Source organism: Taudactylus pleione, unplaced genomic scaffold (assembly GCF_031769625.1).
Source record: "Taudactylus pleione unplaced genomic scaffold, aTauple2 ptg000223l, whole genome shotgun sequence".
Taxonomy (NCBI): Eukaryota; Metazoa; Chordata; class Amphibia; order Anura; family Myobatrachidae; genus Taudactylus; species Taudactylus pleione.
Window position 1 is genome coordinate 4,655,597 of NW_028284625.1, and position 16,565 is coordinate 4,672,161.

General features: G+C 42.9%; 1 protein-coding gene across 3 annotated transcripts in view; it reads left to right on the plus strand.

The window, feature by feature from the left end:
- Positions 1-16,565, plus strand: part of CFH (complement factor H) — a 695,946-nt gene that overhangs the window by 603,213 nt on the left and 76,168 nt on the right. For all 3 annotated transcript variants that reach the window (XM_088478854.1, XM_088478855.1, XM_088478856.1), the window contains one exon: positions 1,355-1,528. In XM_088478854.1, coding sequence (XP_088334980.1) covers positions 1,355-1,528 — 174 coding nt within the window. The remainder of the gene's footprint in view (positions 1-1,354; positions 1,529-16,565) is intronic.

A 16,565-nucleotide genomic window follows, 5' to 3' on the forward strand; every position in this document is an offset into this window, starting at 1 on the left:
ATAATCTGACAATACCACATACATTGTCAAATATTTCACCAATCTCTGGGTGTTATCTATCTTATTTGTATTTAATATTGTGTGTATTGTCTCATGTATATTGTATTGCGTTCATATATACTTTTTTAGATATTCAGTGGACATTTCATGTGTCAGTTCATGTTTTTTAGACATTTGTAATAAAGGTTATTTTTTAGGACACATATCTGTGTCCTGTCTTTGACAATATAGTATAAGAGTGCTTGCATAACAGAGTTCCTTTCCCTGTTTCTTTCTTTCTTATATTATTAAAGTGGCAATCACTTTAAAAGTTAAACCAGTTTGGTTTAGCCTTTAAAAGGATTGCGACTTTAAAAATAAGGGGAGACTCACAAATTCCAGCAGAGTCGGAAGCTATTACATTTATCCCCTAATTCCATACTTGCCTACTCTCTCTGCTCCTCCGGCTGCTCCGGAAAGGAATCTACAGAAGTCAGTAAGTATGCATAATTCTGTATCAGAGGAATGGTCCTGAATCAAGAGTCCGGAAAGTAGAAGTTGCAAGATGTATCTTCATGGGAAACTGATGCATCACATACACAGTCAAGATGATTACAGCATACTTCTCTACTTTTCAAAAAGCATTTCAGGAAGATTGTGAAAGCAACACTTATGATTAGTGGGAAAGTGAGCGTGTAATGCTACATCTGAGAGGCATGTCATAAACCTGACTTACATCCAAATGTAGACGAGCCCCATAGCACTTAGTAAGATATATTTGATGATGAAAACACACTGATAATTTTAAAGGCTTGCTCATATATTGTGTTTTACAGTGGTTCCATAAGTGGCCAAGAGAAACCTTATATGAAAATGCATTTAGCCATAGGGACCATTGTGTCTCATCACCAATGTAGGGAAATGGAAAAAAAATTCAGAGATATTTACATTCAAATGGTATAATCAGTGCCAAGTATATAACAGCTACATAACTAAGGTAAGGTGCAATCAGGGAGGTTGCTAGACTCTTCAAAGAGTCAGGGAGATTGCTACTATTTTAGGGAGTCTCCCTGACATTAGGGAGAGTTGGTAAGTCAAGCTTACAGTCACAACCCGGGAGTAGCAGAAAATTTGCACCCATAACAACATTTTTATTTATTTAAATAAAGGAGTCTCCACAGTGTAACACGATAGGACAAAGTAGCATGGTGTCATCTCCTTCCCTGACATTGGTTTCTCCATTACAGCTTAATCATAGCAGTAAATTACATTTATATTCCTATGCGGACTGTGGACAATTCTAATTTCTCTGGTACTTTAGACAAGACAGCACCTGCTCTAACATCAGAGAGATCTGTTCTTTATTGTTTTCTAGAAATTTGCAATAGCATCTCGATTGAAAATGGAAAAATTGAACCTAAAAAAAGCCGCTATGAATCGGGTACATCTGTGCAAATTAAGTGCAAGGAGAACCATGTACTGAGTGAGAATGTGAATCCGATATGTGACAATGGTCAGTGGAGTAAACAACCAACATGTATCCCCCTCAGTAAGTATAAGAATAACCTTCCTAAACACCTCCAGCATTTAATGTGGATTATTATATTAATAACAATGTTGTTACTTCTTACTTTTCCTTCTTGGTTGATTCACATTTCAATGGTATTTAAAATTTGCAAAAAAAACCCTCACAGAATATTGTGAAAGACTGATTTATAAAGGGAATATTATGACTTAAAGTGCTTAAATACCAACATTTGTAACATTCTCATTGGACCTGTTAGTGAACAAAACCCACAATGTACCAAACACGTGTGGCAATCAGTATACTGCACATTGTGTTTAAAACACAAAACAATCAGGGCCGGATTAATAATGGGGTGGGTGGAGCTGCAGCTCCAAGCCCACCATGGAAATAGGCCCACAGGATCCACTGCAGACAGTACTGACAGGGAAAATAAAAATCCCTGTAAACACTGTCTGCACTACACTGAATCCTGACAACATGACTGTCTGTATTGCAATGCAGACAGTGAACTAGGATACGAATCCCGGACCATTCACACCCTCCCCCCCCCTGCCGTCCAAAGCCGTGCCCCCGGAAAAACAAGCTCCGCCCCTGGCTTTCCAAATATCCTCTGTGCAGTTCAAGCCTCCACCCCCATGCTCCCGAAGCTCCACCCCCAGGTCCTGCTTAACCAATCCGGCCTGGGTCGCCCACCACAGTTGTGTCCCCCAGTTGACCAGAAGCATGGGTACCAACTCCCCGGGTCATCTAAAGCTCCCCCACCTTCCTCTGCAACTGGGCTGACACAGCTGGTCCTGGAAATTAGGAGGCTGAGGTGGAGCGCAGAGGCTGAGCTGCCTTGCACAGGAGTGAAGGCACCTGTCACCAGCTGAAAAACAGCATGCATAACCAGGTCAGTGTAATGCCTGCCACCTATGTATGTGTTTATCTATGTGTGTGTGTGTATGTATATATATATCTATGTGTGTATATATATATGTATGTATCTCTGTGTGTGTATGTATGCATGCATATGTGTATGTATGTGTGTGTGTGTATGTGTGTGTGTGTGTGTGAAGATGAACACAGTGCAGGTATCAGGACAGTGAAAGATACACACAAGGCAATGTAGAATATACTGAGTGGAGACATTGGTGTAGCAATAGTGGGTACCATTGCTATATGTTGTTTAGCAAGTTCACATAATTGCCAGCTAAGCAATTGCCTGGCATGAAGAAGGGCACTCTTCTACGCTCATATAAATAGTGGCCTCTTTTGCTTCCTCCCACTAAAGCTCTGCACTGATATGATTCATCTTCTGTACTCCTCTTTCACCCACACAAGCACAGCTATCAGAGAGCAAGCATCTCCTTGATTACCTCAAATTTGAAGTGTTAAGCTGGCCACACACTAGACCAACTTACATCCAACCAGCCAACTTTTTGATTGGTTGGAATGAAAATCTGGTAACGTATGGGAGTAAATGATGATCAGCAATTTGCTCCTAAATGCCAGAAAACAGATGAAAATGGTTGTTCAGACAAGTTTGTTAAATGTTTGATCTAAATTATTTGTTCAAACAACAGTTTTGGTCCATTTTCCAGTGTTTGGGAGCAAATTGCTGATTACCAGATTTTCATTCCAACCAATCAACTAGTTGGCTGGTTGGACAGATAATCTTTAGATGTGTGGCCAGCTTTAATTGTGTGGCAGGGATTGAGTGCCAAGGTTAGGACTGACCCAGAATGGGACCATGTTGCAAAAATAAGATTTCCACTCAAAGTGGAATTTCCTGCATTAGGAAGTATCCCCCCAGGTTAGACCTTGAACTTGACACCTGTCTTTTCATTTACTGCAACCTGTAAACTTGTCAACCCTGAAGGCTCTACAGACATGGGGCAGCAGTGTAAGAAGTATCATCATATATGAGCTGGAGGTACTTCAATGTGGCACAAGAACTGGGTACTACAATGTGGCATCATGTGTACTGGGAACAATGTGTGGCATAATGTGAACTGGAGGCACTGAGTGACAATGTGAACTGGTGAAATTACAATGTAGCATATTGTGATCTGGGGCACTGCAATGTGGCATATAACCTGGGGGAACTGTGAACGAGTGCACTAAAATAGGGCATGAAATGAACTAGGGCAGTACTATGTGGCATAAATTTAACTAGGGGACTACTAAAGGGCATACAAGTAAAGCTGGCCAAACACATTACAATTATCAGGGCAATCCACCCGATATCCGCGGATCGCCCCGATAATTGTAGCGTGTGTGCGGGCGAACGAGGGTTAAACAGGGAAATGTCTCCTACCTCGGGGGCAGAGCGCAGATGTTGGGCTAATACACTGTGAGAAATCTCACAGTGTATGCCACGGACATCTGCGGCTGGCAGGCTGCCAGTTAAAATGTCTGTCGCTCTGACAGGCATTTTATCTGGATGTGTATGCCCAGCTTAACTATGGCACTACAGTGAGGCATAAAATATTGTGGAGAGAGAAGTCTTTCTAGAAGCATTATAATGGATGCTGTGGAGAATACACAGAGTACAGGGATCAGGACATTGTAAGAGATGTGAAATCATAAAAATGACTCTACTTTAAAATGTTTAGTGCAGATCTACATCAAGTCCTATACTGTATGTTTTCTGTTGCATCTCCCTATGGGCTCTATTTACTACAATCCGCATTTGTAATGCAGATTGTAGTGTGATATTAACGACTGAATTCGCATTGCGAATTCAGGCAATATCACAGGGATTTACTACAAATCCCTTGCAGTGACAGAGCTTGCGATAAAGCTCTGCCCCTGCGAATCCCCTTCGGAGCCTTATCACGGTATTTTTGAGAAAAAAAAATAGCCCGCAACCCCCCCTCCCTCCCCGCGATCCCCCTCTCCCTTACTTACACTTACCTGCATGCTCCAGGCCTCCGGTGATGTTCTCCATTCCTCCGGTCAGGTGATCTCCCATACTGCACTTGGACCCGATCACCTGATGACTGGGCAGCAGTGCACTATGGGAGACCAGCTGACTGGAGGGGAGTCATCACCGGAGGCCCGATCACTGGGCCCTGGAGTAAGGTAAGTCATTTTTTTTTTTTTACTATTTTTTTTTTCTTCTTTTTACAGTAATCAGCTTGCGGTCTGTTTAGACCACACAGCTGATTACTGGGACCGACTCCCGACTCTGCTCTCCCCGTTAGAGCAGGCCAGGAGTCCGGTAACCGAGGGAGACCCTGGATAACGCCACCTCCAGGTGGCTTTATTATCACAGGGCCAAAATATGAAAATTCTGTCAATGTTCCAATATTTATGCACCTGACTGTATATGTGTATATATATATATATATATATATATATGTGTATATATATATATATATATATATATATATTGTCTCCCTATTTCTACAGGCATGTAAATTGAACTACCCCCAGTGTAAGTGTAATAAATGTATCTGTTCCTCAGTTTGGGGGACTGGCTATGATCTTTATAGGTTGTGGCTAACCCCGTGTTGGGAATAAGACATGGGCCATATGGACTGTCTTATGTGGAAAAATATAAAACATTCATGTGAGCTATCATCCCAGTAAATTAATGGTGGAGTGTAGGTATCAGTCGTTAAAAAGTGTAATGCAGTATAGATAGCCCAATTTGAATATATGTAAATTATGTTACCCATAATGCATTTTGTTTGTTTTTGATTCAATGTTTTTAAGCTTTTCCTGTGTTTTATTGCATAAATAAATTTATATCTTGTGGTATGCAATAGAGAAAGTTCTATAAAAGATATATATATTAAAAAGAGAAATAAAAATTATACTCTCCCTATTTCTTCACGTGTGTGAATTAAACTACCCTCAGTGTGTGTTATTTTTTTTTTTTTTAGTAGAAGGAGTCATTGGAGGGGGTGCCAGTCCCTTAGTTTGCCAGGGGCGCTCGGACCCCTAAATACACCCCTGTACCTACCGGTAGATTACTATGTGAAGTATAGTGTGGCTGGGATGTCTGCAGGTTAGTGCACATTCTCCTTATTCTGAAGTGATCTGCTGGTTCAGTGGCTGGAACACAAGAGGTGCAGACTGCTTGTCAGTGAGGCAGGATTCAGTGCATATTACGGGCCCGTGGAGTCTCGGGTATCAGTATGTAGGAGATGTCACTGTGGTAGGTGTCCGCACTTTACCCTGAGCCCGATGGTGAGTATGCCCGCTGGTGGGTTTTGGCCAGTCTGAGGCAATGAATGACACTCCTCTGGGAGGCTGCCTGTCTTTCATGCTCTGGGCATATCAGATGCCGATGGAGGGGAGAATGTCTGGGATGACAGCTCGATGCCAGCCCAGGGCATGGTGCCAGTGGCTAAAGGTGCTGCCGACAACCTGGGCAGGTGAGTGTCCCTTTTGCAGACAATATATTTCTATAATGTGCAGTAGTGGTGGGTGCTACAGTTGATGGGGTTGGTGTCGTGGTCCAACGCAGGCGGCTCTGGCTCCGGATACCAGTGACACTGTGTCTAGGTAGGGGACGCGGTGGATGCAGGTTCTTGGGTGTTCACCAACACATTTTGCATCAGCCTTCTCACAGGAGGTGTGTAGCTGTGTGAAGAGTGCTGGTATTTAAGCCGCACTTCTGGGTGTGGGAGCTGTCATGTTACTTGCTGCGGCCAATACAAAATAGACAGGCTGAAAGCCCATTTGATGTGCGGTCATCAAATCAGGTAATATAGACTGTAGTCTTTTAGCTATAATCTTGGATACATTTTTAAAATCTGTATTCAAGATATTTGGGCGATATGAATCAACCGAAAGTGGGTTTTTGCCCGGTTTAGGGAGAAGTGTAGTATAGGCTTCTGTAAAAGAAGGGAACAGGGGATTGTCTTTCTATATTTTGTTGTACAGTTCCATTAATGTGGGAGTCAAGTCAGACTGTAGTACTTTAAAATATACTCCTGTGAACCCAGGGATTTATTTGGGAGAAGTCTTGAAATGACCGCCTGCAATTCTGTAGAGGTGATGTCACCTGATAAGACATCACTTTGTACTTGTGTCAGAGTGGGAAGATTAGCAGCAGAAAGCAATTGTTCCTGTAATTGGCCATCTACCTCAAAAGACTGGTAAAAGTTAGTATAAAAATCATGGAATTGTTATAAAATTTCTTTAGTTTGAAAATGTACTCTATTTGTAATGACATCTTTTATAGCCATAATAAAGGGGCATTTCAACCATAGTTTCAACATCACAGACAACATTGTCCCCAATTTGTTGCCCCACTTATAAAAGACTTGTTTAGTATAGTAAAGTCAAGAATGATCCTGTGATGTCAAAAAAGATTCCAAAAGCTTCTTACTCTGTAAGTACAATTCAAGAGTATTATCTGTTTGACGTTAGTTATAGTGGCGCAAGCCTGAGGCTACTGATGCCTGATGTGCCTTACATTCTTATTGGATTCTTTCTTAACTTTAGATGTATATTGAAAGATATGACCTCTCATGACAACCTTCAACACCCCCCAGAACAAAACCGGGTCCTCCCAATGTTCCAGATTATCATCCAAACAATTTGCCCATGAATGTGTTAGGAAATGTTTAAAATCCTCTGATTTAGAGAGATAATCTGGGAAGCACCAGAAGCGATCAATTGGGGACAAAAAGGAGAGCCACAGATCTAGGGTCACAGGGGTATGGTCAGCAATGACAATGTATTTAATCTCTGCTATCGGTACCTGTTATATCAGGGAATTCGCTATCAGAAAGTATTCTATCGAAAGAGGTGAGTATAGGAATGGTCAGTATCATTAAGAAGCCGCCATGGGTCAATCAACTGTAAAGTATTTTTAAGAGTGTGTATATGGTACCAGGAAGGAGTTGGAAGTCTAGTAACTGGAGGGGATTTATATTTGGTGGGATCATCTACTGTGTTAAAATCCCCTGCTACAATTAGTGTATACAATATATTGCGGGCCAATATTTGAGTTACTTTAGATGAAAATCATCCAGGGGAGGCATTAGGAGCATTTATATTGACAATAGTATATTTCTGCCCCTCAATTTCTACATCTAATAGCAAAAATCTCCCTTCAGGGTCCGATAATGAGTCTGATATGGAATATCGAAGATCACGATGAAATAATATGGCCACCCTCCTAGACTTAGAATTATAAGATGCTGACCTACATTCTCCTATCCAGCGAGCCTGACATGTCGAGCAATGCCCCTGTACCCAATGAGTCTCTTGTGAAAGTACAATATCCGGGCGATGCCACCTTAAATGTGTCACTATTTTTTTGTGTTTAATTGGAGTATTGAGACCATCCACATTCATTGATATTAATTTGACATGGGGAGGAACTAGGAGGTTATCTGTAGTGTTCACCGATTAGAACATAGTGAATAAAATGTGTCAGAGTCATGAAAAACATTAAGATATCCCCACAAAAAATAAAAGAAACAAGTAGAGGTCCAGCCGGGACCCAATTCCACCCCGCCACACCCCCCTTCCCCAAAAAAGAAAAACATTTGCATCCTGCAAAGTGGGAAATGGAAATAAGGGTGAAAACATGTGATATTCATGAATAAAAGCAAACAAATTAATAGAAACAAATTGCAGTGCTCATCATTTTTTCTTATTGCTTAAAATGGTGGAAACCGCCCACCGATTCCATATGAGAATCCCATCCCCCCCAAAAAAAAGGATGGATACTTCTTTAAAAAAATGAACAAAAAAACTCCACAATTTTAAATAAATGAAATACAATAAAACATAATTATGGGGCAAGTTATATAGAATTATCAATAGTAACCATAAGAGCTTCTAAGAATTATCCATATATCCATCATTACAATTAGCAGGAGAGAGGGGAAGGCCCCTAGAAAAATGATCCATTGCAATTTGTGGATCAGTAAAAATCAAGGGCCTACCATTTTCTAATACCCTTAATTTAGCTGGATACGTAAGTACAAATCTTTTGTTTTGCTCTATCACATTCTGCATACATCAGAGAACTTTCGTCTCTTTTGGGACACTCTAGCGTAAAAAATCTTGAAAGATTAAATTTTTCTCCTTGGCTCGAAAATCCAGAAATTTTGCAATACAGGTTCAGTCTCCCATATCCAAAATGCTTGGGACCAGGGGTATTTTGGATATCGGAATATTCCATATTTTGGAATATTTGCATAACATAATGAAATATCTTGCGAATGGGACCCAAATCTAAACACAGAATGCATTTATGTTCTATATACACCTTATACACATAGCCTGAAGGTTATTTTATACTATATTTTTAATAATTTTGTGCATCAAAAAAAGTGTGTGTACATACATACATGAAATTCATTTATGTTTCATATACACCTTATAAACACAGCCTGAAGGTTATTTTATACAATATTTTTAATAATTTGTGCTTTAAAAAAAGTTTGTGTACATTGAAGCATCAGAAAGCAAAAGTTTCACTTTCTCAGTCATGCTAAAAATATTCCGTATTTCGGAATATTCCGTATTTCAGAATATTTGGATGTGGGAGACTCAACCTGTGACAGGTCTAGGTCTGCCATCCCTATCAGTATAATCAGGACCCAACTTATGAGCCCTCTCTATCTTTGGGATGGAGGATTCATCATGGATTCCTAAGCCTGGGGTATACAGAGGCTAATAAATTCCACCAATTGAGAGCCTTTTACTGATTCAGGTATCCCTATAAATCGTAAATTGTTTATCCTGTCTATTTTCTAAGTCGTCCATTTTGGCAGACATGGTCTGTATGGTTTGAGCCTGGCTGTCTATCGTGGCCTGTTAAGTATGTACAGAGTCTTCAGTATCACCAGTACATTGTTATAGGGTTGCTATGAAGGCAGTATTAGATTCAATCTTGGTTAGTGATGCTTCAAGCCTAGTGTGAAGGTCTTCAAATCTTTTATTCATTAATGGCATCAGCTTTTCAATAATCATCCTAGCATTGTCCTCAGAGGATGGAATAGAAGTATTCATAGGAGGACCAGAGGGTTGATCTTTGGTAGTCCCCACAGCTGACAGTGGTGGGAGAGATCGGGGAGCAGGGGTATTAGCTTTGTGATACGTTTGCAGATTTTTACCTATAGGAGTTTCTGGTGCAAAACTAGAACTACAGGATGATGTAGGTTTATCCAAATATCGGTCCATACCATGGTCTGGGCACCATTTGTCATGACCAGGGGTTCCTTATCGATAAGTCCGTTGTCTTTGCCCTTTAGGGCGCTCTGGCATGGGCCTTCTGGTAGTGGTGTTGGAGTATGGAGACTGGCATGGGGTGCATCTGGTGGTTCCTTGTTGGTAGGCCGTGCCAGCATGGGAGTGTTGCGCAGCATTCCCATGCTGCAGTTCTATGGGTGCCGCCATCTTGCATTGGGCCATGTGACCTAGGGAACCAATCACCTAAAGGTCAGCTGTTCTGTCTGGCCAATCACGCTCTGCTGTTGGGGATTTAAGGGAGTTCACAGCTTCCTTACTTTGCCAGTGCATCATGTATCAGCCGAGTCTGGTCACATTTATAGTTCAGTTCTGCCTAGCTCCCTGCCGGTTTCAGGTAGCCTGAGGATTCCCAGCACCTACCAGCAACTCCTCTTCCTGCTACTGTTGTAATCCCATTCACCAGCCAGACTACCTTCTTACCACATCGACCCCTGTCTACAGTTTGTTTCCCTCTGGACATACCTGAACATTATCGTTCCACTCCTGTTACCTTCATACCGGATATTATTATTTGCTGCTGGACTTATTATTTGACTCTGACCCATCTCCACTTTTGCCCTGGACTTGGTTCTTTCATGTCTACCATTCCATTTATTAAACAAACCAAATTTTTCTACAGTTCTTATTCCGTGTCCTCTCCTGTATCCGGGTTCACAAGAAAACCAACTCCTAAAAGTTTGCACTGGCCTAATGGATTTGGCCAATGTACAGGAGTCCAGAACAGTTCTGCTTCAGGACATAGCTACCCAACTGGGTAACATGGAGACATTACAGCAGCAAATGGTCCAGTTCCTACAGGAAGTATCCCACTGGCAAGATACCATGCAGGCCTCACTGACCTCCATTAGATCCCCTGCTGTTACATCAGTATCCACATCGGTGGTTTCAGCTTCAGGAGCAGATCCTCATTTACATCTACCTACCCTAAGTAAATTCTATGGGAACACCAAGCTATGCCGTGGATTTATTAATCAGTGTGATGTACATTTCAACCTACAGCTCTCCAACTTCCCTACCTCTAAAACTAAAGTGGCATATATTGTGTCTTTGTTATCCGGCCCAGCCTTGGACTGGGTTTCCCCACTCTGGGCATGCTCTGACCCCATTCTGGATGACTATTCAGTGTTTCTGACCTCTTTTAGGAGGATACTTGACGAACCAGGGAGAACTACTTCTGCAGCATCTGCTATTATGCGCTTGAATCAAGGTGCTTGTCCTGTCAGCTAGTACGTCATTCAATTTCAAACATTAGCATCTGAGCTAATGTGGAATGAGGAGGCTCTAACATCAGCCTTCTGGCATGGACTTTCTGATCGTATTAAAGACGACCTTGCCACTCAAGACCGCCCTACCAATTTAAATGATCTTATCTCCCTGTTTAACAAAGTGGATCTTCATTTTAGGGAATGTCAAGCTGAGAAGCTCAAAACCAACCATCCTAGGTCTTACCCAGCTACACCATCCACTCCTAACCCTCCTGCACCTACCAATGAAAAGCCTATGCAGGTCAACCATACCCATCTCTCCAGAGAAGAATGCCTGAGGCATCACAGAGAGAATCTCTGTATGTACTGTGGAGAAGCAGGACATCTTGTGGCTTCTTGTACCCGCAGGCCGGAAAACTCCTGCTCCTAACTAACTCCGGGGACACACAGTTAAGATTAATACTTCCGTACCCTAAAAGAAAACAAGACTCTGAGCTATCCTTAGCCATAGACTTTAAACATGGTTCCATTTTTGTGTCAGGTCATCTGGATTCTTGTGCCGCAGAAAATTTCCTGACCTCCCAGATGGCTGATCAACTTCAGGTACCCTGTGAGAATTTAGGTCTTACCATCACTTTTGACGTCCATCGATGGGGGACCCATTTCTAATGGAATTGTGACCAGGAAGTCTATTTCTCTATTGGTTCGTATTGGAGACTTACACTGAGAAAATCTGCTTTCTGATTATACCCAAAACCTCTCATGACATTATACTTACTTTCCCTGACTTCACAAACACAACCCAAGGAACAATTAGAATACCATGCAAGTAAAGTCCTGGAGTGAGGAGTGTCGGAGGTCTTGCCTACCCAAGATTCGACCTGTGAGAGAGATAAAAATTTCTGAAGAGTCACGGATTCCTGTGGAGTATCGATCCTTCATGGATGTGTTCTCTGAGAGAAAGGTCAATATTTTACCTCCACATCAGGACTGGGACTGTCCTATTAAGTTAATTCTGGGTAAAACTCCTCCACGAGGGCGAACCTATCCCTTATCGGTACCAGAAACCAGTGCCATATCAGAATACATTTTAGAAAACTTGAGAAAAGGCTTTATAAGACCTTCTACATCACCTGCCGGTGGAGGATTATTTTTGTTTCCAAGAAGGATGGGTCTCTCAGACCTTGCATTGACTATATAGGACTGAATAACGTATAATTAAGAACAGATATCCTCTACCTCTCATTACTGAGCTCTTTGATAGAGTTAAAGGATCCACCATATTTTCTAAATTAGATTTGAGAGGAGCCAACAGTCTTAATAATGGAAAACCACGTTCAATACGCGTGATGGACACTTCAAATACCTAGTTATGCCCTTCGGGCTCTGCAATGCACCTGCCATTTTTCAAGGGTTTGTGAATGAGATTTTTAGAGATCTGTTGTATGTTTTGGTGGTGGTTTATCTGGACGACATTTTAATTTTTTCATCCTCTCTTCAGGAACTTCACAGTTATGTCAAAGAAGTCTAGTGGTGACTGAGACAAAATCATCTTTACTGTAAACTGGAGAAGTGTGTCTTTAATTTATCCAGTATTCCTTTCTTGGGATACATTATTTCCGGTTCTGGTTTGGAGATGGACCCTCCGAAGTCTGACCTACCTCCTTGAAAGCCATCCAGAGACTCCTCGGGTTTGCCAACTATTACCGACACTTCATCAAGGGATTCTCCTCATTGGTTGCCCCGATTACCGCTTTGACATGCAAAGGTGATGATCCATCCCGATGGCCTCCCGAGTCTGAGCCTGCCTTCCAGCTTCTAAAACAAGCCTTTATACCGCTTTGATTTTGAGACAACCTGACATTGACAGGCCATTTCTTTTGGAGGTTGATGCCTCATCAGAGGCTGTTGGTGCTGTTCTCTCCCAGAGATTCGAAGATGGTAAGATCCACCCATGTGTGTGTTTCTCAAATAAATTTTCACATGCAGAGAGAAACTATGCCATCGAAGAGCAAGAGTTGCTGGCAGTCAAATGGCACTTGAGGAGTGGCGATACTTATTAGAAGGTGCCAAACATCCCTTCATTGTCTTCACGGACCATCGGAATCTACTCTTCCTGAAGAACATACAGTGTGTTAGCCCTCGCTTGGCTTGTTGTGCCATCTTCTTTGCCCGATTTAAGTTTAACCTTACCTATCATTCTGGATCCCTCATCCAGAAAGCAGATGCACTCTCCCGTTCCTTGCCTAAGGACAATAATCTGGATCTACTCCAGGAGACCCCCATTCTGAATTCTAAAGTTTTTGCCACAATTAAATTGCAGCCTCCTACTGGAAAAACATACGTAGCTCCTGCTTTGCAAAAACAGCTACTAACCTGGGCACATTCATCTCGCTTTGCCAGACATTTGGCCACTCATAATACCCTGGAGTTCTTGCAACGTTCCTACTGGTGGCCTTCGATGAGATCTGAAGTGACAGAGTTCATCGCTTCATGTACCCAGTGTGCCCAGCACAAGACTCCTCATCAAGCACCTGCTGGAGAATTGATACCTCTTCTGGTTCCTTCCCATCCTTGGTCTCATCTATCCATGGATTTTGTGACTGGCTTTCCTCCTTCCAATGGGTATACCACCATCTGGGTGGTGGTTGACTGGTTCTCTAAAATGGTCCATTATATACCACTCAAGAAGTTGCATTCGGCTCCAGAGCTGGGTCATCTTTTCATCCTCCACATCTTCCATTTGCATGGGCTCCTAACGGAGATAGTGTCTGACTGTGGGGTACAGTTCGTGGCAAAGTTCTAGAGAGTTTTATGTTCCACCATACAAATCAAGCTGAACTTTTCTGCAGCCTATCATCCTCAGAGCAGCAGTTCCACTGAGAGGGTGAACCAGGACTTTGAAACATTCCTCTGCATATTTATGTCATCATCACAAGATAACTGGTCAGAGTCCCTTCCGTGGGCCTACTTTGCTCACAATTCCTCATACCATTCGTCCTCCGGTCAGTCTCCTTTCTTTGTTGTTTTTGCTCATCACCCAAGGAGTCCAGTCTGCCTGTCTATGATGTTCTTGCCATTAATTCCACCATACAGGATTTTGCATCCATTTGGTCTCAGGTCCATGCAGCCCTGCTGAAAGCTTCTTCCAGGTACTAGAAGGGAGCTGACAAGAGGTGTAGGGTGGTTCCCAGAATGCTATTCTGTGACCAGGTGTGGCTCTCTACCCGTAACCTTTGCCTTCATGTCCCCTCTATGAAATTTGCAACTTGCTTCATCGGACCTTTTGCCATTATTGAGGTGATCAACCCTGTGGCCTACAGACTGCAGCTTCCCTACTATCTCCAAGTCCCTAATACCTTGCATATCTTTCTCCTCAAGCCTCTCATCTTTAACAGATTCCTAAAGGTCCTGCCTGCTCCTCCTAGGGTCCAGACTGAAAATGGAGTTGAGTTGGAGGTCAGCCGGGCCCTGTACTCTCACTTCCAACATGGACATTTGCGGTACCTTTTGGTTTGGAGGGGTTATGGCCCAGAGGAGCATTGCTGAATCCGAGTGGATGATGTCCATTCTCCTGCTCTTGTACGCAGTTTTCACCTGGACCATCCCGACAAGCCCAGAAGGTGTCCTGAGGCCACCAGAAAAGAGGGGGGTACGGTCATGACCAGCGGTTCTTTACCAGTAAATCTGCGGTCTTTGTCCATTAGGGCACTCTGGCATGGGCCTTCCTGTGGCGGTGCCGGAGTATGGAGATTGGCACAGGGTGCATCTGGTTGTTCCTTGTTGGTAGGCCATGCAAGCATGGGAGTGTTACGCAGCATTCCCACGCTGAAGTTCTATGGGTGCCGCCATCTTGCATTGGGCCATGTGACCTAGGGAACAAATCCCCTAAAGGTCAGCTGTCCTGTCCAGCCAACCACGCTCTACTGTTGGGGATTTAAGGGAGTTCACAACTTCCTTACTTTGCCAGTGCATCAAGTCTGGTCACATTTATCTGAGCTCCTCTACGCAGCTGATTTCAGTTCTGCCTAGCTCCCTGCCGGTTTCAGGTAGCCTCATGATTCCCAGCACCTAAAAGCAACTCCTCCTCCCACTACTGTTGTAATCCCACTCACCAGCCAAATGACCTTCTTTCTGCATTGACCCCTGTCTACAGTTTGTTTCCCTCTGGACATACCTGAACATTAATGCTCCACTCCTGTTACCTTCATTCTGGATTGTATTATTTGCTGCTGGATTTAATATTTGACTCTGACCCATCTCCACTTTTGCCCTTGACTTTGTTCTTTTATGTCTACCATTCCATTCATTAAACAACCCAAGTTTTTCTACAGTTCTGATTCTGTGTCCCCTCCTGTATCCACCCCGGGTCCACAAGAAAACCAACCCCTGACACCTATCAAATCTGGGTTCGGGTTTCCCCAAGTTGCAAGAAACAGTAGTATGGTGTACAATATGTTTGCAATAACTAAATTATGCCTATGAAAGGAGAAGCGGCTCACAAATCCCCATATGTCTAAAATACTACATGACTCTCAAAAGTTAACTTCACATTAAAAACATCTAGAATTGTAGGAAACAAAAAAAAGGGTACAATTAAATAAAAGCAATTAGTACACAGTAGCACTAGGTGGCAGTGTTGCCCCCGCGAATGAGAAATTATTCACACTAGAAAAGTATAGGCACTCAGAAAAAGTTAGCAATTATAAACAGTAATGAGAATGGCAAGAAAAATCTCAATATGCGAGTAGTGTACTGTACCTATAAAACAGATTTAATAATACCTATTAGCAGTACAAATCTACTCAGTTAACTTCTAACTCAATAGACTGCACTTATCAATAAGGGAAGTAAAGGGAAATGCAAAGAGATAGACACAGGAATAACGTTTAGTGAGGTTGGAGATAATTGGTAAAGGGGGGGAGTAACAAATACCTCTTTAATAGGAAAGTACTATCTCAATGGCAACATCCCAAGGCAAGAGTCACTGCTACCCTAAAGTACACTAGGACAGTCCCTCACAGTAGAGTAAGGTAAACCTGTTGGGGGTCAGCCACAACTGCCAACAGCCATTCAAGCAGAGTCCAGAAGTCAGTGGAGGGTGAGAAAGCACTGTTAAAAACCTGGTGACATTCTCTTCAGAGGACTAGAGTGAAGCAGGCAGCAGACTCACCTAACATAGGATAGACATCGCCTACAGTATGTCAGTTGCAGGGGCAGAGGAATCACAGACTCTGTTTCAAGCAGCGGGTCCCATTGGTCCAGGGAGACTCCATGAAGTTGGACAGTCCCAGAAGCAGGGAAGCTACAGGACAACTTGCAGGTCTACCTCCTGAAGGTAAAGGGGTTTGGATGCTGCTAAATCAGAGGTAGAAACTGGACCTCTGAACTCCGGCTCAGGTGCAGGGAAAGGTGATGCACGAGAGGCAGTAAAAGCTGGCCAGTCACTGATCTGAAGCCAGAGGGTAGCAATTCAGCTAAGCAGGATGTACCCAGGATGGAGCAAACCGCAAACCTATAAGTTCTGGTGAGTGTGTCCAGGCTGGAAGACTTCAGGTTGAGCAAGGGCATGCAGGGATGGTCTAGCGGCTGGGTCTGCAGCATCTCTGGACCAGGACCCAGAGGGTAGCACTCTACACCAGGTG